This window comes from Falco cherrug, chromosome 12 (assembly GCF_023634085.1).
Source record: "Falco cherrug isolate bFalChe1 chromosome 12, bFalChe1.pri, whole genome shotgun sequence".
Classification (NCBI taxonomy): domain Eukaryota; kingdom Metazoa; phylum Chordata; class Aves; order Falconiformes; family Falconidae; genus Falco; species Falco cherrug.
The window spans coordinates 30,896,878-30,921,158 of NC_073708.1; the positions used below are offsets into that span (position 1 = coordinate 30,896,878).

Below are 24,281 nucleotides of genomic sequence, written 5' to 3' on the forward strand. Positions count from 1 at the left end.
ACCTCCTTTCTGGGAAGGAACATAGGAATAAAGGTGAATGTTTCTATTTTTGAAGCATACAGCCTATTTTATTGGGGGTGGTGGTGGTGTTTGGGGTTTTTTTGTTTGTTTTTGAAGTACAGCTGCTTGCCTTACCTTCTTGAGGGCTTTAATAAAAAGCACATCAGATCAAGTAGCCAGTTGCTCCAGTTATAGAGCTATTTCATACACTGGTTTTCTACCCCTCCACAACTTGCTTGAAGTTAGCCGATTAAACTGGGCCGCTAGAATATGGCAAGCAAGCTAGTCAGGTTATGACTGGGAACTACAACTTCAGGACAACTCCAAAAATTGTATTAGTTGAGCGATCAGGATCTAGCTTCTCCCTCTCCTCACACATTCCTCAGGACATGCCTATCGTTACAGAGTAAGTTTAACATAATCCCTACTCTTCAGAGTTCACCACAAAGGGCACTAGCAAAAAAAAAAAAAGTGTGAGGGGGAAATGCATTTTAATGATTTTATTTTTCTTAAATATAATAGAACCATCTAGAATTTTTCCAGAAACAGAAACATTAAAAAATTATACTTTATTACAAATGGTAAACTCAGAGTGCTAAAAAAAAGCCTCTTATTTACAAACAATACTGGGCAGTGCCCAAATAAACAACATAAAAATAACTTACAAAGTCATGAAGTAGTTTATTGACATTAATCAACTTTCATAAAATAAAATAAAAAAGATATGTACATACACAATTTACTTGAAGGCAGGCAGAATAGTTCTTTTTTGTTTATCAGCCTCCCACAAACCTCCCTCCCACTTTTTTTTTTCTTAAGGAATACTACATAAAGCAATCTACAGTTTCTATTGCAGTTTAACCTTTAATACTGAATGATCATCGAATGTTAGGTCCATGCAGGTCTTGGTCAATGTTAAACGAAGATCTGACATCTGATCTGAGCAGGAACAGCACTTCTCGGAGTGGTGCCGGCCGCTTCACTAACTCAAGCTGAAGGCTTGCCAGTCTTTCCACACATGCGCTTTGCAGAGCACAGGCAGGACTCAGCCTTTCAGCTTTTCCCATTAGCTTTATGCATCTACCACTTTTGGTTTTCTGTTTTAGTTATACCACGATATCACAGTTCTCGTTTAAGACAGTCTCTTCAAAACGTTTGCAACTGTTGTGTTAGCATTAGCTGGCACCCGCTGTTGACATGGTTCATGACCTTCTGCTTAAGCTGTGCAACCTGTTCTCTGAGCATGTTGGCAGTGGATGCCAGCTCTGAGTTCTGGGCTTTCAAAGTTTTCACTTTTTCTTCCAACCTGGCAATCCTTTCCAACTTCCTTTTCCGGCATTTGGATGCTGCGATTCTGTTTCTCATGCGTTTTCTCTCGGCTTTGATTCTCTCCTGCGACTCCATATCAATAGGGGACAGGGGAGGAGTTTCCCCTGGCATTTCAGGTACAGTCTGAGGCTCTTCTTTCAAAGCCTGAAGCCTGGGATGCTGCACCGGCATCTGGGGGTTTATGTGATGCTGAGGTGCGTAGCCCATGTTGTTTGTGTTGTAGTTAGGTGCGGAGTTGAGCGCGTTGGGGTTGAAGTTGCTGAGATTAGCGTACACCGGGGGCTCACTGTGCAAATTTGTATTGAAGCTACTGTTGCCGGCCATGGAGGACACAGGTGCCATGCCGCTGTTCACAGGTTGAGCGGCGGAGGTCACGCTGGGCATGGTGTTCTGGTTGTGCAGTTCCGCCAAGGCTCTCACAAAGCCTTCCGCGAACCCCTCTTGCTCGTCGGTAACGTTTTTGGGGCAGAGGAACTGCGTCGGGGTTGGCGTGGTGGTGATTAACCCGTTGCTGGACTGGATGATGAGCCGCTCCAGTTCAGGCGAGGCCAGTTTCAGGAGCCCCACGTCGGGGGAGGTGAGGATGTCGGCGTTCTTGTTCCTCAGGTGCGGCTTCAGGTTGCTGGATGGGTCGGACAGGTTCAGCGTCATGTTCTGCTTCAGCACTTTGGCGTTATTATATCCATACCCGCCGCTCTCCGGCGGCACGAAGCTGGCGTTCAGAGCATCCTCGTAGAAAGTAGGCTCCATCTTTGCACTCATAGAACAGAGTCCGCGGAGTGGCGCCGGGAGCTGCGGCAGCGCGGAGAAGCTGCCCGGCCGCCGCTTGCGCCCCGCTGCGCTCGGCCGCCTCAAGCCTCCCGGCCGCGCGGGGAGGGGAAGGAGGAGGCAGAGCCTTACTGCGCCGGGGCAAGGAGGGTCCTCCCGGCGCGGGCCGGGCCCGCCGTGCCTGGCGCCGCCGCGCTGAGAGCCCGCCTGGCCTGGCCCGCGGGGCTGCGGTGGGGCGCCTCGCCGCCCTCCTGCTGCTGCTGCCGCCGCCGCGGGGCCGCCGCGCTGCTCCGCCGGCACAAGTTGCCGCGAGTACTTTTTTCCCCGCCTTCCTGCGCGCCCTGCCCGGCTCCGCTGCTGTGCTGGCCGTGCAGTGCCTGCTCCGCTCGCCTCCCCCCGGCGGCCGAAGTCGCGCTGCCGCCTGCCTGCCCGCCCGCCCCGCGCTCTGAGCCCGCTCCCGGCGTGGAGCCCTTCACTTATCAGCGACCGGGAGCCCGCTAAAAATAGCCCATGATGTCACCCCGCGGGCTCCCCATTGGCTGCCGCCGCCTCTCCCGGGGGAGGCGGGCCGCTGGCCCGGCCCGGTGCATATCAGCCGGTCGCCATGGCCACCCCGCCCCTAGAAGCTTCTTAGCGCCGGCGCGGGGCCTTGTGGGATGAGGTAATGCTGGCGGCGGCTCGGGGCATTGTGGGCTGACGTCTTGTTTTTGAATATCTGGTTACCGCGTCCAGAGCGCGAGCGGGGTTGGCCACTGTCGGCGCCTCCTTAACGGCCACGTACCAACCGCCCGCCGGAGGGGCCGCCCGCCGCTCGGCCCCCGCCCGCCGCTGCCGCTCCCTGCCTGTTTTCGCCGCCGTTTGTTTATTTGTTTGTCGGCCGTTCCCTGCGGCGGACTGGAGCCGGCAGGTTTCGGCCTGTTGGTTTGCTTGTGTGTGTTCCCCACCAGCTCCGCCCCCCCCCCCTCCCGCCGCCGGTGGTACGGCCCTTCAGGTGGCGCTTCGGGGGAGGCCTCACGTGATTTCCCCTCCTCGCCGCCGTCCCGCCGCCCGTGCGGCTTCCAGGCAGGGCTGGGGGTGGTGCTCTGGCCGCGGCGGGGCCGGGGCGGGCACCAACCGCCGCGGGGCGGCCCCCGCCTACGCGCCCGCGGTGCTCCCCGCTGAGGGGGCCCAGCGCTTCCCCGCCCCGCCGGCCAGGCGTGCCTGGGGCTGGCGGCGGCTGAGGCTTCGCCCTCGCCTGCCTTCTAGACGCGGCCGGCGGCTCTCAGGGGAGCCCCGCCGGCCGGGAAGGGCGGCCCGGGCTCCTAGAGCTCCGCCAACGCCGCTGGCCGGGCGGAGGACGCTGAGCCGCGCTGCTGTGGGGCAGAGGACGGCCCTGTGCCCCTCCCCCCCCTTCCCAACGGGACAGCTGGGGTTGGGTGATAGGTGTCTCGTCCGGTACCGCCCGGCCGCGGTGGGGGTGTCCGCGGGGGCATGGCTGTGCCATTAGCTCGGAGATGGCAATTCTCGGTCTCAAAAACATTCCAGGAGAACAGAGCCGGGGAAATGAACCCTGACAGGAAAAAGTCTGGTTCCAGATGGGCTTCTCTAAACTCGTCCTCCAAGGGGAGGGGACAGCGGCGGCCTAATTTTAGAAAGAGTGCCCTAGTATTACTGTGGAAGTACGGGTTAGTGGGGAGGGAAAATAAAAGCTGGAGTTGAAGGATCCTGTTCGAGGAGAAAAGTCTGTGCTGGCATGTTCACCTCGGAGCAACAGATGGGTGACCTGTGGTTTGCTGTAATGTCGTGCTGAGCGTGGCGTGCATCAGCACGGCACAGCCCTAGTGAAAAGCTGTGCCCTACTGCTGGGGGTCATTATTTTTACCTTCCCCCTCCTCACCGAGCCCGCACAACCCCTTCTCTGGGAGGTGTGCATATTGATGCTGACAGGCAGCTACCTCTAGAATAAAGTGCAGCAGCTATTCAAGGCCAGGCAGTGACAATACGGGGTAGGACAAGGACTGAAGGTGGACTGCTGTATCCCTCTATATGCCTGCAACGCGAAGCTGTTACCTGCTGTTGTAGGATGGTCCAGCTTTTTATGTCAGTGAAGAACTTGGTCTACCTGGTTCAATCACTTTGATATGTGAAGCTGACAAACTTATGTCTAGGTTTCAAAATGCACTTTCAAATTCTGCAGTGCTATTTTTTCCTAGACATAATGACATAATTATCAGTTACAGTATAGGAAGCAACAATGAAGCAAACAGAAATGCAAGCAGCTGTGAAAGAAAAGTGAAGGTCTGGCTCCCCTGTTTGTAGTTGTTGATAATTTTGCTTTTCTTCTCTGTTTTCTGGTGTGCCCACCTGACTTCATTCGACCACATGGTGGGCACTAGTGCTGCTTTGTATGCTAACTGGAATTATGCAAATAATATATACACTTCTTTCTAAGTTTGTGTGAACTCCATGACATGAAATACAAAGTTTTGCCTGGGAAAGTGGGGGCTTGCTGTGTGCTGTTGGCATACACGCAGCCTTGACGTTGGCAGTGCCTGTCTGTGTTGCAGGTAACTCGAACTACTCGGCTGCCACTGTAGCTTCAGCTGCAAATAGTTTAGTCAAACAGCAGTAAGTTATTGCATATGCATAAGAAAATCTTTGAAATTCATTAATGCAGTGAATGCTAGAAGTTGTTTAACTCCTTTTTAATCTTTACATGTAAGATAAATAGAGGCCAGCAACTGACTCTTCTGGCAGAAGAGCCAAGGGGCATCAAATGGAACTGGCAGGTTCAGAGTAAACCAGAGAAATGTCTTCACAGAATTGTAGTTAAGCTGTGGAACTCCTTGGCAAGAGCACTGTGTGGACTGAGGAATTTTAAAGTGATTAGATGAAGGCAGTGCATCTTTGACTCTGGAAATCCCAAAGGTACTAATGGCTTGTGCCTGGGAGAGCATCCCGAGGCAAAATGGCTGTGTGCGTGCCCTGGTTTTGTGTGCCTCTCCAGGTATCCGCTCTTAGCTCCTGTTAAGAGATAGGGTATCTAGTCAGACCTGATGTGGTGGTCCTTGCTGCCTTAACAATCCCCAGAGATAGTCCATAAATGATCTGTCTCTGTTGTGTCAGCGTGCAGTTTTGATGTTTGTAAAAGGCTTGTCTATGCAAGGAAGAAATTCTGGAGAAATGTAAGACGTGAATTTTAAGTAGTTTGCTGTGTGGAAGTTTTTATTGTGAAATAAGAATTATTTTTAAGTTAAGCTAAAAAAATGTATGTTTTTTCTTTTCAGATCCTGTTATGTAGGAAACCATGCAAATAATTTGTTTTAGTCAGTTTTCTGTATAGACAAATAATACTAATTAAGTTTGTTCTCATTAATTGCTGACATATTTTATTTGTTAGAGTTTTGTTTCTTTGTTTTATCTTTTTGGGGTTTTTTTTGTGTGTTTCTTTAGTCCTAGAAAGCCAAGTTAAGACTACAAGGAACATAGCCAGTATAGCTTTAACCACTCTATTTAATATGTATTTGTATAACCTGAAAAACTGTGCCTTTATAGTCTGTCCAGTTCAGCCCCACTATATCAATGAAAGTTTTTCATTAGCTTCAGTGAGTGTTTGATCGGGCTGGAGGGATTCATTTAAAGTAATTTAATTTTTTTTATTTATTTTAATCCTCCACTCATTTTAGTTTTCTACTTCCTTCCTCTTACAGATTCAGGACTAGACATTCCAGTTTGCTGGAGACATGTTGCTACTGAGGCCTGTAGCTATGGGGGACACCCACCCGTCAGTCCACTCATTATGGTAATTGCCACTCACTTAGAGGTTATTTGGTCGAGGCTAGCAGTACACAGTCAAGCTGGTCATAAAGGTTGTGCATAGTAGGAGAGCTCTGAAATCAAAGACAAATGCTCTTTGCTGCTCCCAGGGGATTTTCTGCCTAATTCGGGACTGACTGGTGAGCAGGCGCTTGCAGAGGTCTCAGCTTAGATTTCAGCCAAGTGCCCCAAGATCACCACCTGAGACTCACTGAGTGCTGCAGATCAGAAGTGGGGCCCATGAATAGAGAGACGGTGATCCTTCGTGGCCGTTAGCCAAGAAGCTGGGAATTTTGGTGACTATGCCCTGATTTATTAAGCAGCTATTACTTTAGGGCTATTTTTTTTTTTTACCCCTTTCCTGACATCCTTAAGTAAATATTCCTTTAGTAGTATGAAAGAACACTTACCAACCCATTTATAAACCATAGCCATTTACATGTCTCAATAAACTGACTTGTGGGTAGGGATTGGAAATGAACTATATATCTCTCTTGCTGTGAGGGGCAGATGTGTTGAGCAGCAGTAATGCAGATTTTGATTTATAAAGTTCTCTAATCAATCAATACAAGACTCACTGAGGCAATCAGATAATCTGAATAATTAAATGGCTTTTCAGGGACAAATTAAAATTTCTGATACATACCACATCCATCTAAATTATATTTGGTGTCCAGGATTAAATGGGTTTGTTATTTTGTTTCACTCCTTTATCACAAATGCTTTTGGCTTATTTTTGGACCATTTGACAAAAAAAAAAAAAAAAACCCAAAAAAACCCCCGACAGTTTCTGCTCTTTTATATTGGAAACATTACTTGCAGAAAGAAAATGCTTGTTTCCATGTAGTTTTTATTTTTCTTTAAACTTAGATATATTGCATTATCTTGCTTTTTCCCCTCATCAGAGATGTTACCACAATCTTTTTATTATATAGACAATTATTTTTATTATATAGATTTTTTCTTTCTTTCTTTTTTTTGGTTTTACTTCATGCTTTCAAATGTGATATCCTGCCTCACCTCTGCATAAAAATGACTGAGAGTGGGAATTAGTGGATGTTGTTGTACTGCTTTTCACTTGCTGAAGGAATTAGTACAGAACAGGTTTCCCCAATTGCTTAAGGAATTAGTATAGAGCAGGTTTCCCCAACTGAGGGAGACAAGAGTTTGAAGAGTCAGAAGGAGCAAGTGTTTTTCTTCTATTTACTACATCAGAGCATAGTAAAAGAAGCTGGGAGTGAGAGGGCACAAGGAACAGAGTTTCTTTAGGCTAAGTGGAAGTAAAATAATTCACAGGTGCTTCTGCTCACAGTTCTTCCCTGGTTCCTCAAGGTGTGTTTTCATAGCCGGCTCAAGTCCACCTAAGTCTGCAGCGAAGCAGCCAAGGTGTGGTAAAGAGGTGCCACCTCATCCACCCCCAGCTTCCATGGCCTCTCCTTTTGCTCTTTGCTCCCAGTAGAGCTCACGTGGCTAGGTAGAGACACAGGAGCTAAATCTGGCTGAAAGCTGAGCTGAAATTTAAAATAAATAAAAAAAATGAGGATACAAGGGAGGGGGTTGGTAATGCACAGGCTGGGGGAAGAGTGAGACTCACAGCTTGAAGCAAAGGACCCTGGAACCAGATCTGTACAACAAGACCGAAAGCTACTCTTGAGCTAGTCTTCGGTTTGCACATGAAAAATGCTCTTCAGAGCTATAGGCACTTGTAAATGAATATCATGTCCATCTCCTCCACCCTCAATTAGTCATCGCATAACCAAGCTATACGCATTTAGTCCTTTTCATCTTTCTTCTTGTCAAGCCCTTTGGCCTGTCCCCCTCACCTACTCATCCCACCAATCATTTTAATTAATCTCTGAATTTCTTTGAAACTAATAGTTTGTGGAATGAAGGAAAATGAGTAGGTTAGAGAGAGAAGATTGTGAACGATGGAGGTGGGGCAAAGCTGGGAGACTTTGCAAGACCTGTTGGGTTACCTCTGGGGCAGGACAGCCGCACAATAAACACAGTGGAAGACTGCAGAAGTAAGGGAGGAACCACTAAAAATATTTTCTGTTTTCTTAAGAATGCTGCCTGAGCAATTCAAACCCTGGACGTTTATGTACAGCAACACACGAATGAAAGATTTGATATGGTTGTCTTCTAAAGTGGATAGGATGATCTCTTTACCCAATAGTTATACTAGGTTTCTGACTATTATTTGTCCCATTCCCAGCTAGCTTTATAGAGGATCTCAGTGGTCACTGCAAGTGCTCAGAACTGTATTTTCAAATAACTAATGAACTATATCTTTTTTTATTCAAACAGCTGTATGTATATTATAATTTTTGATCAAAAAACTGACCAAATAGAAATTAACTACGTTGTTTAGAGATGAATCTTAAAGGAGCCCTGGGGCCTTGCTCCGCATGGTTTTTAGGATGTTACAGATCTAAATGTCACACCATTAATGTCTCTGTGTTCATTATTTCTATGCCATAGCATAGCCGGTGCTCTGAGAGATAGTGTATTGGGCAAAGTTCCCATCCTGTGGAGCTTACTGTCGGAAAAATCCTCTGTGCACAAAGGAGGCTGGCAGAATAGCAGTTGATCCACAGTGGGAGCCCAAAGAGTGAAGGTAAGCAGTAGAGGAGGCGCTGGAGGATGTGTTGCATATGGGAAGCAGACGGCTGTGCTCAGCATTGCGAACTGGTCGCATGAAAAAATTTACCATACAAATAGAAGCATACTAATGCTGAGTGGTGGGAAGGCAAGTGAACACCTTTGAAAAGATATTTAATGTGTTTGGGGACAAAGATTCCACTGCAAGTGTGCATTTGCTTGTATGTTACTGAGGTGGAGTTTCACTTTGGAGAACTGAAGTTAGTTTTTCTGGCCTTTTATTGTTTCAATAAACACAAAGTAAATAGTGGCAACAAACTGCATTGATACATAGTTGCCAATTGTGACTGAAAGCCTCAGAATAACTGGATTTAACCATTCAGAGCCCTTAGTAAAATGGCTCAGTTTTGATTAGGGTCTCTGAATGAATACAAAATGCTTGGATTTTTGATTAATAAAAAATTTGGCATCCTGTCAAAATTGACACCTCACTCTGTCTTAGCAGCTGTTGGAACAGTAGGCTCCTGGCAACCTGGGATAAAGCGGTGCTTGCAACAGGAGAAGGAAAGGAAGCAGGACTGCGTGAGACCAAAAAAGCCTAGTGTAAAGCACCATAGAGCTGAGGGATTTCCAGTGAGCAGTCAAGCTTTCCTTCTCTGTGCTGTGGGTTCAGGCATGGACATAGTGAATTTCTGTTACTGAATGTCACCAGTGGCTGACAGATGTAAGGACACCTGTCTGAATTCATGTTTCTGACAGTAGCAGCAATAAACAGAGAAAGGATGGAATAGTGAAAGTCTTGCAGTTTGTTCCTTCCCAGGGATTATAGTGGCGGAGCCTGTGGGGAAGTTTACAGAGTGCCTGTTCATGTAATTCAAATGGAAACATTTACTCTGGATGACAGTCATTTGTGTTGGAGTCATGGTGTGGGAGCAGTTAGGGTTGCCAAATAGCCAAGGAAGGCCTTGTAGGGAGGAAAGGGCATGGCCTGGGTAGGATAGTACCTGAAAGCACGAGTTGAAGACTTCAGTTTTCAAGAAGATGCTACTAAACTGCTACTCTTCCTCAGTCTTGTCTGATTAATAATAAACAACCTGATCTCTGATCACAGCTGATGTATCACACAGCGACTGCGTAGCTGCTCCCCACTGGTCTGGGCAGCCCTGTCCCTTCACAGGATGGGAATATCCCAGACTTGTCCACAGCAGCCCCTTAGGACTTCTGTAGGAGAACAACCAGGATACTCAAAACTTTCAAAATTGATGTTCTTTCCTCTCTTCTTTGGTAAAAATTGTATCCAGTTGCCAACACTGCAGTGTCTATATGTTCCCTTGTTTCAGAAGGAAACGGAGATGAAAAATTTAGTCCAGAATCAGTATCGATCCTTACCTGAGATCTTGGGTTTTTTCTTTTTATAATGGGTTCAGGACCACTGTTCACATGTGTGCTGAAAGCAGTACTGCGTGAGCAGCCAGCAGTGCATTTGGCAGGCGCATTGGTCAGCTCACAGGACTGTTTACACAGTCTGTTAAGAACATATGAAACTTATAAAAAGCCATAACATTTGAATATATTAGAAACAAGTTCATGAGATCAAGGAAAATTTTTAGGATAAAAGGACAATAATAAAGCAAAGGCCTAAGGGCTGTGATGGCTGCTAATTGAAATTCAGATTTTTTTTAAATTTTACTTTTTTGTTGTTTGTTTTTTCTAGTAAGCACAACTAGGCAAAAATGGCTGTATGGTATTTAGAGATCTGGGTACCAGCTGCGGTGTGCTCATATCTGCAGAGGCTTCTGTTCAGCTAAGAGCGGGCCATGGATTCAGGTAAGTCATGTGAGAGAGGTTATGCACGTGTGTTGTAAGAGCAACGTAGCCTTATTCTATATAAGCATGTTTTGTGCTGATGTTTTCCAGTTACTGCATTCCTTACAGTCAGTATAGGAGAAGCTGTGTGGCTGGCAAAACTGCAAGCCCAGACAAAGCAGTTCTGGGTGTGGATGCTTACAGCCTATTGCCAGGTGCTTCAAATAGGCATTTATGTCAAAGATCTGAGGTCAATTCAATGATAGCCAATTTCAGCCCTAGATTATTATGTAAATATTAATAAGAACAGTGGTATATTTTACATCTGTTATTGGTCTGCAAAATATTTGCCTAACCCTGTAGCAGTAGTGGTGGGCTTATATATCCCTTCAGGACAACCATGAGAATTTACAAAGTGGAACAAAAATTTGTTCATCTCTTTGACATAACCTTGAGAGTTTAATGAGAAGTAAACTTATTTTCTCTATACTAGCAGAGAAAACCAGGAGAACAGAATAAACTCAAATGGGATAGATCTGTAGTCTTCCCTGGTTTTGCCTCCCTGCTGAATGACCCTTAATCACTTTTTTCATCTCTGTGGCTTGGTTTCCTTGCCTGTAAAATGGGTATAATGAGACTGAAGTTCTAGTGAAGCATGCAGATCTATGGGGACTAAATGCTTTACCAGTGTTATGAACTATTTTTATTTAAAGATGCATTATGAAAAAAAGATACAAAAAAAGAATGGAATTTCATCTGGAAGATCTGGGATTAATTTATTGGTATAAAATATTTGTTACTGGCCTCATCTGCTTTTAGGATATCAATGATTGATGTTTTTATTGGTTAATCAGCTTTGTAATGCATTTTGAATCTGACTGAGGACTGTGTAGAACATATACAGGCACTTAGATTTATGCCATTTTCACCCTCTGACATTTTGACCAAATAGCTTGCAGTTGCTGTGTGTCTGCTTTTTTAGAGGGGTTTTGTGGTTTGGTTTTTTCTTTACCTTTAGAGTCTCTGCTGTGAGAGGCTCTGACAATGATTTGGAGTTGTTAATGTAAAAAATGCTGTGTAGGAGGAAGTATTACATGTTTAGCTTCCCAGAAGGGGGGAACCTGAGGCACAGTGATCAGCACCTCTCCAGTTTCACACAGGTAGATTTTTTTAAAGAAAAAGCCTTGATACTTAGTCCAAAACTTTGACAAGAAGATGATCATGTGAAACACAGGAACTCTTCTACGTTTTACAGCCCTTGGGGAAGCGGGTGGGTGCAACAGCCACGCCCTCCTCACAGGAGTGGGTATTGTCAGTCCTGGGGAGGTGAAGCTTACAGCCCCCCTTGGACACTTCCACCCAATAAATTTGCACCTAAGCTTTCTTGCCTGTTTTGACTTGTACGTTAAGTTTTAAAATGCTATACATGTAGCAGTCATTTTTAAGGAAAACTAAGGAGCGCTTTGTAGCAGATGTAAATCAGCGCAATTCACAATGTCCTTAGTTCCGCAAGTGCTTTCGGCCGGCACTGCTGACAAAAGAGGCAGTCCTGCCCTCTTCCTGCTCCCACGCTGTCCCCTCCCTTGCGCTGACACAGCCATGAGGTGAAGTGCGTTGGGAAATACATCCCGTTCAAATCTATCCCAGCGAAAAACCTGAATGGCTGGGAAGAGAAGCATTTGCTTCTTTTCAGGGTGTCACCCGTATATCCCAGATTAAAGTCCTTGTGGAACCACCGTGTTAGTGCAATTCACTGGTCTCTGTGAAAGCCAGGAGCTTTGCTCGTTTGTCTCAGCAGCTTCTGGCTAAAAGAGAATTGTGCTGCAGCTGGAAACTCAATCAAGCGAGTTGCAAAACATTTCATTCATACGTGGTCCTCGGTTGATTCTTAATACACCTTTACTATAGTCGGTAGCACTTCATAAGCCTTGTCAACATTGCAGTCGAACAAAGGCTTGTCTCAAGACTTTGTGTTGTGTAAATAAACCTTGTGCCTAGCAGGGTGTCACTGAGTTAATGTAAAGCCTGAAAAGGGGAGGGCGTGGGAGCAGCATGCCAGTCTTAACGTTCTGTTTTCTGCACAGGATTGCAACAGGATTGCAACAGCCCAGCCTATCTGAGCTGCTGCACGTTCCGTAAACATGTCTCTGCACTTGAATTTGAGATGGGTGCCGACAGAACAATATACCTTTCTGGGAAATGGTAATGGACAGCAAGATTTTGTTCTAAGGGAATTCTGAATAAACAATAGCAGTTTTCTTCTTAGGATGCTGGTGCTTTCCAGGTGGCCCCCCAGACAACCAAACAAAGGAAATGTATATGGCAGCATTCACTCAAGGGTTAAAGTTTCAGGATAAGGTGGGGGGATGTTGAAAATCCCATGAACGTTAATAGTTATGCTTATATCTTTGTGGTAGCTCTGACTCCTTTTTTTTGTTTCTCACAGATCAGTAATTAGGGGACAAATGACAGGAATAACCCCCTTAGTAAAAGTATACAACCATTTCTGAAACAAACAGCATTTCATATGCAAAGCTGTCTGGTGAAGTTGCATGCTCAGGGTGCTTTTTCAGGCCTCATGGGAAGTTTTACAAAGAGCAAGCTATCTTTTAGCAAGTGCTTTTCTTTAGTTTCAAAATCCTCTGTTGCTTTTTTCTAGAATGATTTTCCTGGAAAAGGTGATACAAGCCATAAGAAAAGTCTGTGTAGGGTTTACTGCTCCCCCTAACCCTCCCCCCACCAACACTGGGAGCTCTCAAAAATATTTTAGTATCCTGGAGATTAAAACCAGTGTATTTAATTTGTATTTGTCTTGTAATAGCTTTGACTTTCGCTGCCTTGTCCTCCCCTTTATTGGGAGTACATGTGTGAGCACTCCCTCTAATGTTGTTTATACACTCCCTGTCAGGTTCAATAAGCAGTTTCTTAGCAGGACACCTTCCCATGTGAAAGAAATGTTTCCAGTTCTTGTCTTAGCTCCTGCTTCCTCCATGTGCAGTGTCTTGACAGAGCATAGCAGAGAACAGAGATGAGTATCAGTGGTATCAGTAAGTCTTAGCTGATAAATAGGAATTAACTCTAGAATCTCATCAATTTACTGGGAGCTTAGATGTAGGACAGCTGTTTACAGGACTTTTTATAGGTGTTCCAGTTATGTGAGTTTTATGTAGAGCCTATTTTAAATTTAGGCATTTTATTAATAGTGGATCTGGAAAATCTTACAACTCTAGTATACCAATGCACCTCTTGGGTAATGCTGAAAATAATGTGGTAATCTGTTGAGGGATTCTTTGTGTAAACAGAGATATTGCTAAAGAAAATCAAGATAAAATGTAAATGTGAATAATTGCCCCTAAGACAACGAAAAATTGGCAAGCAGCCATATAGAAATTAGAAATTTAACTGGTTTTATACCATGGGTACTAAATTATACTGGTGGAGTCTCAAGTGAATGGCAAACCCACAGCTGACACGTAGGACCAAGGATTTCCCCTTCATCAATAGGTATAGTTAAGTAAAATTTCCCTGAGCAGAAAAACATGTTACAGGAGTGGCCAGATTTTCAGCTTTGAAGTAGAAGACATACTTTCATTTTCAGTATCTCCATTAGAGCTTCTTTTTGCAAGACCAGGAGTGTTAGCTCTTGTGCCTGAGCCAAAATTCCAACCTAAGCAGAATGTACTCATCTAAATTTCCCTTTTGGTTTCATTTGGACAAGGTATCCTTTGGTGTAGTGTTGCTGTGTACTGTTACAACAGTTGCTGTGTTGGGAGCTTGGGAAGGCGCCCGCATGGAAGAGGTTACATAAAAACTAGACCATTATAAGCTCAGAGAAACCCCTGAGCGTGATGATTAAAAAGAGAAAACGATTAGGGAAAGCACATCAAAGAGTCTCAGTGAGAGTCCTGAAAGGAAAAATACTGATTATATTTGTTTTGATTTTGTCTTACATGAAGTAAAAGATGTGTGGTGTGTCCTGGGTCGCCACCCTAAGGGGTGTGTACTTAAACACAACAGAATCTGAATCCAAGACTTCAGTGTGGTTTGTTTTGGTTGCAGGGCTGGAAAGATAAGATATAATTGTACCATATGCATAGTGGTGCTATCAATCTGATAGATTACACTTCCCATACACCCTGACCACCTTGCCTACACTCTGCCTGCTAATCTGTTTCTAGCAAGATAACTCCTAGCTTTCTGACCTTTCAAGAAACTTTCAACTACGATTTTTAAAACAGTCACAAAAATGTTTTTCTTTCTCCAAATGTGCATTTATTCTCTCTGATGAAAGCAGTCAGAGGCATGAGATGGGTAACATTGATTACTAAAGCTAGTGTGCAAGTTCACATTCAATAAATTTTGAATCTGAGAGGCTAAAAATTGTTTAGAATTCCATTCTGGGTCTGGGAATACGAGTAGACATTTATTGATAGTACTGTTGTTCACACTCCACCAGGTTATAGTACTGTTATTTTAGAACAATGTTAGATTCATTTTTTAAAGTATGTTAGACTTTTTCTGCCCTGGGAACCATGTTAGAAAAGGTTTGAACTAATAAAATATGCAAAATGTGGTTTTAGGGCTCTCCTTTAATGTGGAAAGGGGAAGAAAGGTTTTAGTCAGTTATAGCAAATCCAGTAAGGGAACTGTTTACTTAACCACTCTCACAGGTTGGTTTTTTTTAGTGTGCCTTTTCAGAACTTTTCAGCTGGGTTTAGTTCATGTGGACTAGCACATTAAATGATGTTTTCTACTGATACGCATTTTTCACTTGTTTCTCTGACTTCAGTAGTTAGTAATTTTCTTTCTGGCACACTGGTATAGTAGATCCCAAAAAGCTAAAGGAAATAATGGGGCTTTGGAAAAGGGGGAGTATAAAATGAAATCCCTGTAGACTTAGAATTTATGTAGGAAGGTTGCATCTGAGTGTATTTTTCAATGAATATATCTAGCATATATAAATTGATGTGATATTAAGAGTATTACAGATTCGTGTTTGGTATGGTTTGTATACATTGTGTTTTTCACTTGAGTGATGCAGGCATCCTAAGGAAATTGAAGGTAACAAAGTGTTTATACTGTCCTACTAAGAATGTGATCTGTCTTCCCAAGTCCATGTAGTACTGGTGTGTAACATAAACCTGCATCTAATAGGTGTGTGTCTGAAATTGACAGAAAAAGTGTCACTTTCCATCTCAGGAGTCCCATTGCTTCCTTGGCTGCCTCATATTGGTGATTGTTTTAGGACTTTTTTTCACATCAGGAAAGACACTGGCAGTAGTGCATATTATATTCCTATATCAACAAAAATAATCATAAAATATGCAAGGTACAGGAGCATACTCCATGCTATCTAGGTAATACATTAACTTTGCTGGTTATGCATATTTGGCTTTGGCCTTTTTAGACTCCTCCTGAGGCTGGGTCCAAGAAGAAATTGTCTTGTACATTATGCTTTTGCATATAAACAACAGGTTGCTTGGAACAAAACATTCTAGGTGAAAGACTTTTGCATTTTCCTTGTATCCTTCTGCCATCTTGATTTGGTGACACGTGGTAAAATCCACCTGTTCTCCTGGCTCATTTCGTACTCTGGAGAGCTGTAGATGAATGAGCCAAGCATGAGAAACAGAATGGAGAACAGACATAGACAGCACCACTCTTTTAGCCTTTAAGGTCTGAAGGAAAAAAAATTTCTATGTCTGGGATGTCCTGCTTTTGTGCATTAGATGGATTGACTTTTTGTTCAGGTCAGGAGTCTTAATCTTTTTTTTCCTCCTTAAAAGAAATATAAAGAAAATATTACATCAACAGCACACGTGGAATAATTTAGTTTTGATCTGATCCTCACAAGGCATCAGGTCTGTTTGCAAAGCTAATAGAAGTGTAATGACAAGAGCAGCAGTGGCAAGTACCTTTTTTTCCCTTTTTTTTTTTTTCCTTAATATCAAAGCTAAAAATGTGGTTTTGATTTATATGCAGGAGTACTGATTTGTATACTGTTAAAGCTATATAATAATAAATCTAAAGCCTAGCACAGTTTATAAATACACAAAAAGCATATGCAACTTAATAGTTATTTGTGCTGTTTTGTTGGGTTTTTTTCCTTGTGTACTCTGTCCTACCTTTGTTACTCAGGGCACTAGTGCTGCATTAATGTAAGCAGCAAACAGCTGCATTTATCTTCATTTTATTCTCCCAAGTCACAGCAATGTGCTGGAATGAAAGCCATTGTCTATAGCAAACCTTCTTAAGTCTTTTAAGGACATCCATCTGGATAGATTTTGTGGTTATAGAAGGGCTGATGCTGTAAGTACTCATTCCACTAATGGTTTCATTGATTTTTATTTACACCCTTTGCAGGTTGCAGAGTCTCAGTTTGAGTAAGAATTGCAGACTATCTGCTGAATTCAAGAATTGCAGGCATATGTTAAACTAAAACAAGACTTCTATATCTGTCCTTAGGATCCTTAATCGAAGTGGGGGCTCTGAAGTAGACTATTCAGTCTCCAGCAAAGCAGATGAGAAGCGCGACTGGTAAGCACTGTTAAAAACCAAGTGCGTAAGTTTGAAAATGTTCATCCAAGTCACATTAATATAAGTAGTAGGGAAATGTCATGACTTACTGAGATTAAACAAAGACCTGCTTAGAATCTTGTGACTTCAGCTCATAAATGGATTTCATCACTCATTACAGCTGCATAAACAAATGCATGTGGTATATATGCATGTTTTGTTTTTGGAAGTTGTTGTTTTTAAAATCCCCTCAGAGTTTTTTTAATTGCTTCTAATGAGCCAACATTCCCTGGTTCTGGAGCGATGCCTTGTGTACCTGAGCAGCATAGCACAGTCATTGCTTTTAAGGGAATAGTTTGCCTGCTTTTCTCCCTTTCTGGCAGCTGAACTACTTTGGCAAGCAAGTTATTTTAAAGGATGAATTTACATTATGAAACCTGGTGTCAAAACTTTTATTCCTTTTATGAAAATCACCCTTCCCTAGCACTCCTTTGGAGCTATAGAAATGTAATCCCAGCCCAATCAACAACTGGAGAAAGTCCTACACAATATCTGAGCTCATGCTGAATAAGTTTGTCCCGTATCTAGATACTTTTCAATTGCTTAATGTAATTTTTTTATGCTGTCTCCTGCCTCGTTTCTTCCTGAGTCTCATAAGGAATCCTAGAAACGGATGCCCTGTCATTATCCATGGGTAATTAGTACTTCCTCCATGTTTTCTTGCCAATATGTTGCAAGTGGGATGTGGCAAGATTAATCAAAGTTTTTTTTCTTCCTGCTGCGATTATTACTTGAAGGCATTAATGATGGCAGTAGTTCATGATGTAGAGCAGATATTTGTCTGTGGATTCAAAAAGTAGTACAGATCAAAACTACCAAGCCGTTCTCATATCTCTAGGGTAACAGTTGCTGCTTTCAGTTAAACCTATGCTATTCAGCATCTCAAGACAGGCAGTTATCAAAGTTTAACCTCAAGGAACTGTGATGGCAAAAGGTGTGGGTAATTCTTTGAATTTCAGTTAACCATTTTATATTCAGAAGTGGCATGTTGTATTGTTCCTGGATGGGTAGTGTCTTATTTTAATGTTATACTGTAATTTATGTTTCTTTAACCACATCTATAGGAAAATTATTTTTTTTTCCCCCGCAAACAAAATATTCAAGAACACTCCATTTTTGTTGCCATTTTCTGAGAAAGTTTTAAAAATCAAATTTAAAAATGGATATTGTTGGGGGGAAATTGTACTTTTTTCCTATGTTGCTCACAGCCTTCTCTTTTTACTTCATAAAACTAGAGTCAGGAAAGTAAAAAGAGCAATATGGGACAGTTCATGGGCAGGGATTCTTACACACGTACCCTATATAGATGGATTTGGCCTGAAGTGGTTTTATTTGTTTTGGTCCCTAGAATAATAAACAGGTAATAAAACAAAATGTAACTTAAACTGAATTAATGTAAAATCTTTTTGCTTTTCTGTCAAGCAGCCTTAATTTTTAGGCAACTGAGGAGGAGTCTTAATCGTGTGTGTTCCTAAAGCTTGCTTAAAAAAAATTGCTGAGTGTCTGAGGCTTTGAGTGTTCTGCCCCTTCTGTTAAAGTATTCTGAAAATCCAGTTGCTCATCACCTCCGAAAACCTGCCCTCTCATGCAGGTAGCTAAAAAGATGCCTGACAGTAGAGACTCGCGCTCCAAGATGTTGCCTTGAATGCCTTGAAATGTCACATTAAAATCAAGTACGGTTCACCCACAAACCATCTGGATTCACAGATCTGAAAACGATCTTTCAATTAATTAAGCTTCTCCGCTTCCTAATAAGGCCTATTTGAAATGCTGGGAGGCCAGAGACAGCAGGGGTGTAGAGCAGGAGTGTGGCTGTGGCCAAGGGTCCCCCGGCAGGTGGTGGGCCAAGCCCTGCTGGGGGGCCCTGCCTCGCCTTACCTTGCTGCTGGCTGTGTGGGTGCTGGTCAGGCCTGGGGAAATACCTGGCTTTCTCCTTATTAGGCCAGCGAGCTGCTGCGGGAGCCCCGTTCCTGCCTCCCCGCTTCCCGGCTCTGCTCAGCCACAGTCCTAAAAAGGCAGTTCCTTGCTCCTGCTTCCCACAGCTGAGCTCCCCCGGGAGGACAGCCCTCCCAAGTCAGGCATTTTACTTACAAGGACAGCTGTACTTATGGATTTTGCTTTTGTTTCTCGAGGAAGCTGTTGTGTTTACAAGCACTGCTGGGGTTATCCTCTCGTTCAGTGAATGATGAAAAGTATAATAGAGTGCAGTGTCAGAGCCTGCAAACTTCTCCACGCAGGCACGTTTCTGCAATGGTATAGATCCCTGTAGGGTCTTGCGTAGGGAAGGAGGTGCGCAATGTGAAGCTGTTCAGAGCCATAGTCTTGAAAGCATATTAGGTTATGGTTTTATAATAGAAAGTACTCAGCAGCAATATGAGCTCAAAGCAATTCATGTCCTTTTTCCTCCCTCCGCTGGCTGCCATTCCTGCGCTGCCTCTTCCCTTGTGCTTGCTCAGTTCTGTGTGGGGGCCATGCTGTGCGCTTGGTTTGATTTATTCTGAAAGCCAGGAGAGTGTTTGCTGTTCAGATTTATAGTGTGGCTTCATAAAAAGTTGTGCTGGTGTAACTGAGTGAGTGGTGGATAGGAAAGAGGGGGGAAAAAAACTTGGTTGTTAATGCCCCGTGCTCTTCCTGACATGAAACCAAAGCTGCTGTACTCTCCTCCTGAATAAAACCTTTTCAAATGCTGATTATTTTATTAGATATTTTTACAGGTTTAAGTGAAATTTTCTGAAGGATCTGATTATTGGCTTATTTATTTCACATGCCAAGTTACAAGCTTAGTTACAGTCTGATAGATTTTTAAGGACAAGCTCTTTCCTGGAGCCAGATTTCAGAAAGGCTTGAATATGCTAATTCAGAAGGGGTTTTACATGGGGTTTTTTTCTTTTTATTAAATCAACAAATCATCCTAGCTTAATTTGAAAGAATAGGAGTGTTTTTCAAATTTAAGATCTGTGAAATTCTGGCATGTGCAGTGCACCGTGTGGTCACATACTTATTTCAAAAAGGGGCTTAGAATAATTCTTTTTCAAGGGGGCGTCTTGGGAAAAGTCCCTGGGTAATGTGCTCTTTCAAGTGTGCGAGACATTGGGGTGCAGCTCGTGGCATTTGCACATATTGTACTCGGGCACAGCAGTTTGTCTCTTCAGAGCCACATACTTCCTTAGTTTATCAGACTGCTCCTGGCAATTCTGTTCAACCTTTGGACTTTATGGCCTCTCTCAGGATGTAGCGTTTGTTCCCTAATATCTCTTCTCTTGCCTTCTGCCAAGTTTCCAGCAGGCAATGAGGCCATGACAAGCAGGGTCACAGGTGTTGAAGGAAGTCAGCAGCACAAACAATTATTATTACAAAACTGGATTCCACGGTTACAAGGATGAAATACTGCTCCTCTTTATGAATCTGTCATACCATCCTCATCTTCTCTTTTTCTGAGATTATAAGGTGTTTTCTAGCTCATTTTCCTTTTGTACCAGTGCTAGGTGTGTGCCTGTGGATTTAGTAGGTGGGGTTAACAGTTCTGATGGTATAGATTAGAAAAGAAAAGAGGGAAAATGCCATGTACTCCTTTAATGCACATTGTTGGCTGAGATCTGTTGTGAATTTTCTAACGTTGTTTTTATACTGCTTGTTCTTTCAATACATCTGTCATGTAAAGCATGTTAAAACAAGTTATTCACATGTTTGAATGGTAGTAAAGGAGTTATTTAGGAAGAAACAGAGATCAAACAATAAGGAAGAGGGCAATTAGAAACATTGATTGGGCAATAAGGAAGCGGGTGATAGCAACTCTGGTACAATGAGACAGGAGATGGCATGTCTGACCAACGACTATGGAATTTGATAATTTAGGAGGAAAAACGATTTACAGCTATAGGTTTTGGACACTAAATGTAGCACAGGATTGTTTAATAAATCCTGGTTGGAAAAGGGATGCTCCTGCCTCTGCCAGACAAGGTAGAGGAGTAGTCGGGAAAGGTTGTGCTGGAATATGGGAAATACCACTCAATAAAGAAATTTTTCCCCTTAGGATTTTTGGCCAGCTGTTGGTAGTGGTCCCAGCATACACAGTGTGTCATGTTTTGTGACCCAGAGCTTTGAAGGATGTCTGTTGTTGGGAAGACACACACATGAAATGATAGTGGGAGCACTGCTAGAAGTACACTAGTTATTCTGAATTCAGAAAGTGCCCACATGTAGTTTTTAAAGTGAAGAACATCTTTGCTGCAAAGTGTCCTGTCTTCCATACTGTGTCATTAAAGCAGACTAAACTGTCAAGGTCTTTTAGAAATTTTAGAGAAATTTAGGAATTTTTTGACTGTTAGAACTGAACTGAAATTCAAGGCCAAGTGCAAGGTCCTAGGCACAAATGCAGGCTGGGTGGAGAATGGATTGAGAAGGACCTGGGGGTATTGCTTGATGAGAAGCTCAACATGACTTGGCAATGTGCATTTGCAGCCCAGGAAGCAAACTGAATCCTGGGCTGCATCAAAAGAAGTGTGGCCAGCAGGTTGACGGAGGTGATTCTCCCCCTCTGCTCCACTCTCATGAGACCCCACCTGCAATATGGTGTCCAGCTCTGGGGCCTTCAACATAAGAAGGACATGGACCTGTTGCAGCAAGTCCAGCGGAGGCCATGAAGGTGTGTTGGGGGCTGGAGTAGCTCTCCTGTGCAGACAGGCTGACAGAGTTGGGGTTGTTCAGCCTGGAGAAGAGAAGGCTCTGGGGAGACCTTATAGCAGCCCTTCAGTACCTAAAGGGGCCTGCAAGAAACGTGGAGAGGGGCTTTTTAGTAGGGCCTGTAGCTATAGGACAAGGGGAAATGGCTTTAAATTGAAAGAGGATAGATTTAGATGAGATATTAGGAAGAAATTCTTTACTGTGAGGGTGGCGAGACACTGGCACAGGCTGCCCAGAGCAGGTGTGGTGCCCCATCCCTGGCAGGGCTCAAGACCAGGCTGGATGGGGCTTGGAGCAACCCGGGCTGGTGGGAGGTGTCCCTGCCCACGGCAGGGGTGTCAGAACTTTAAGGTCCCTTCCAACCCAAACCATTTTATGATTTTTATAAAAAGTCCCCTATATACACAAAGCACTTGAATGCACCTGAACTACAGTCAGTCTGAATTAACAGCCCCCATCTCATGCTCAGTAGTGCCATTCTCAACCTGTGATTGTGTTGCTTTTCCTAGTCCAAAACGCAGCAGCTCTGCATGGGGCTCTTGCTAGTCTTTGTTTACGTACAAATTTGTAGCAGAGAAACTCTGTCAGCTTTAGTGATGTTAGTATTTTTTTTATAGACTATTCCAACTGTGTTCTTTTGTTTGAACACAGTTATAGTGAAATTAAGGATATATTCTCCTTCTAGTGTGTGAATTAAGTTGAATTGTAAAATCACATTTCAGAAAATATAAATCTACATACCTCAGAAAGTTTCACTGCTTTAACCATGCTGATAAAACAGTGAAAACTTGTAAAGGTTTTGAAGGTGAATTTTAGAAAACCTGGGGCCACTTCAATCACAGAGGTATTCTGAAGTCCCACTGTTTAATGGTAACCCTTGTGTTAGCCCTGTGTGCAGTCTCAGCCCTTTGTTCATTCTCTAATCATCGATCTCCAGTTAATTCAGTGAGACTTGTTGTGGGAAAAGGTGACTAAAGGTGTCAGAATTTGCCCTTTAACCATATTCAACTACATTTCTGATAACACTGGCCAAAGCACACTTTAGAACAAGCTAATGCTGTTAAAGCCCTGCATATTAAATGTAATCTGTGCTTATAAATGGGACCATTATCAGGAAATGTCACTAAGAATCTAAGGAAACTTTAATGAACAGGTTATTAGTTCCAGGGATGGGCTCTGAGGGTAGTTTATGTAAAGCTAATAATTTAGTGTACTTGGTCAGTACACAAATACACTTTCATGGTATGTGTATTTTGATGTAAACATTACAAGCTCATGTGTTCTAAGCTGTCAGTGTCAATGCCACTTGTGAAAATCAAACTAAGAGAATTTAGAGAATCAGCCATTGCAGCTCAGCTTACTTCTTGTTGCTGAAATAGTACGTAGGAAATCAAAACTCAGGAGTTAGTACTGAGAAAACATTCGTTATTAATTGACTATTGGTAGCCTCTGGATCATATTCATTGGCACTTCTGAGACTGTTACCATTTCTTTTTCACTAAGTGCAAATCCTTCTGTTTTAATACAAAGACCAAACTCTTCAGTGCTTGCAGTAGACATCCAAAAGGCAAATGGACTAGTTAAAACTTCAGTAACCTGATCTGACCTCATAGCTGACCCTGCTTCGAGCAGGAGGTTGAGCTAGATGTCCTTCTGAGGTCCATTTCAACACAAATTATCCTATGATCTTGTGATTTGTAAAAACAGTTAATGCTATTTTTGAATCTCCTTTTGGGGTATCATACTTTGAACCTTTTTGAGATGGTCACTTTTCAGAAAAGGCTATAACACAGATTGCTGTCACCTGCTTAACTCTAATCACACAGTCCCGCTGAAGTGAAATGGTAAGCAGATGTCATGTTGTCTTCAGACCAAATACGCCACTTTGCACACAAGGTAGTGCTAGCCACAGGTCTGGGTGTTCAGCGTGTCCACGGGAGTCCATGAGACCATGAGTGTCTTAACCACTTTTAAAAAAGATTTCATTAAGAATATTTGATCTGGTTTGCCAAAAACTTAGCAATGTATGATTAAGCTTTTATAAATGTCATGGCTTCAGGATTCATTTGGGCTGGGGAGGGAAAATACATCATCTCCAGACGTGTGAGATGTCTTCTCTGTATTCTCCAGGTTGTACAAATTGATATGCCATCTGCATGCAAAAGGCAAAGTAGTAAAACAGTGTCAGGGTGCTTAAACACTCAGGCCCCATAAGCTGTATTTTCATGGGCACTAGGAGCAACATATGATGATACTAAAGGAGTTTACTAAAAGGAAGGGGGCAATTTCTAGGGCTCTCATCACAAATGGGTACAGCCCAACGTTTAAAGGTACTAACCAGTAACACCTTGAAGTGTTGGGCCGTAAGCTACAGCAGGACAGTAGCTGTTGTGCAAGCTGTTTGATTCTTGTGGTGCGGATGGGAACCTTAAAAATTAGGTAGGGTAGAGGACAGGAAATGGGAGCCATTACATCTGTCCCAAGGGAAGTGGTTCCACTCGTGAATCACAGTCCTGGTTTTGCTGTGCTGCGTGGGAGTGGTGTCCTGGAAGAAGATGCACCAGCTTCTTGGGCCTGGCAGGTCTGACTGCTGCAAGGGGAAAAGAGCAGCAGACTTTCAGTCCCGCAAGCATCACTCATCTTCAGCCTGCTAACCATCATTTGGGCAGCTGGAGCGGGGGAAAATCAGGGCACATCAAGTCCTGTATGCCACATGAATTAAG

At 43.4% G+C, this 24,281-nt stretch overlaps 2 protein-coding genes across 11 annotated transcripts in view; one reads left to right on the forward strand and one right to left on the reverse strand.

Annotated features, from left to right (window-relative positions):
- The window catches only part of FGGY (FGGY carbohydrate kinase domain containing), a 325,601-nt gene that overhangs the window by 24,948 nt on the left and 276,372 nt on the right, over positions 1 to 24,281 (forward strand). The window contains exons 1-5 of one of the 10 annotated variants that reach the window (XM_055725204.1): positions 3,322 to 5,004; positions 5,787 to 5,878; positions 8,374 to 8,509; positions 10,208 to 10,320; positions 16,765 to 16,836. The gene's annotated coding sequence lies outside the window, so the exon portion shown is untranslated. Of the gene's footprint in view, positions 1 to 2,736; positions 2,759 to 3,321; positions 5,005 to 5,786; positions 5,879 to 8,373; positions 8,510 to 10,207; positions 10,321 to 16,764; positions 16,837 to 24,281 lie in introns of those variants that run through there. The other 9 variants (XM_055725205.1, XM_055725206.1, XM_055725207.1 and 6 more) reach the window with 9 other exon arrangements.
- JUN (Jun proto-oncogene, AP-1 transcription factor subunit) lies at positions 486 to 2,715 on the reverse strand. Its single transcript, XM_005440436.4, has one exon. The coding sequence runs from the start codon at positions 2,089 to 2,091 to the stop codon at positions 1,147 to 1,149; it is 945 nt and encodes a 314-aa protein (XP_005440493.3). The 5' UTR covers positions 2,092 to 2,715; the 3' UTR covers positions 486 to 1,146.

What these genes read in the sequence shown, in the direction of transcription:
- JUN (XM_005440436.4), bottom strand. Translation starts at nt 2,091, where the DNA reads ATGAGTGCAAAGATGGAGCCTACTTTCTACGAGGATGCTCTGAACGCC.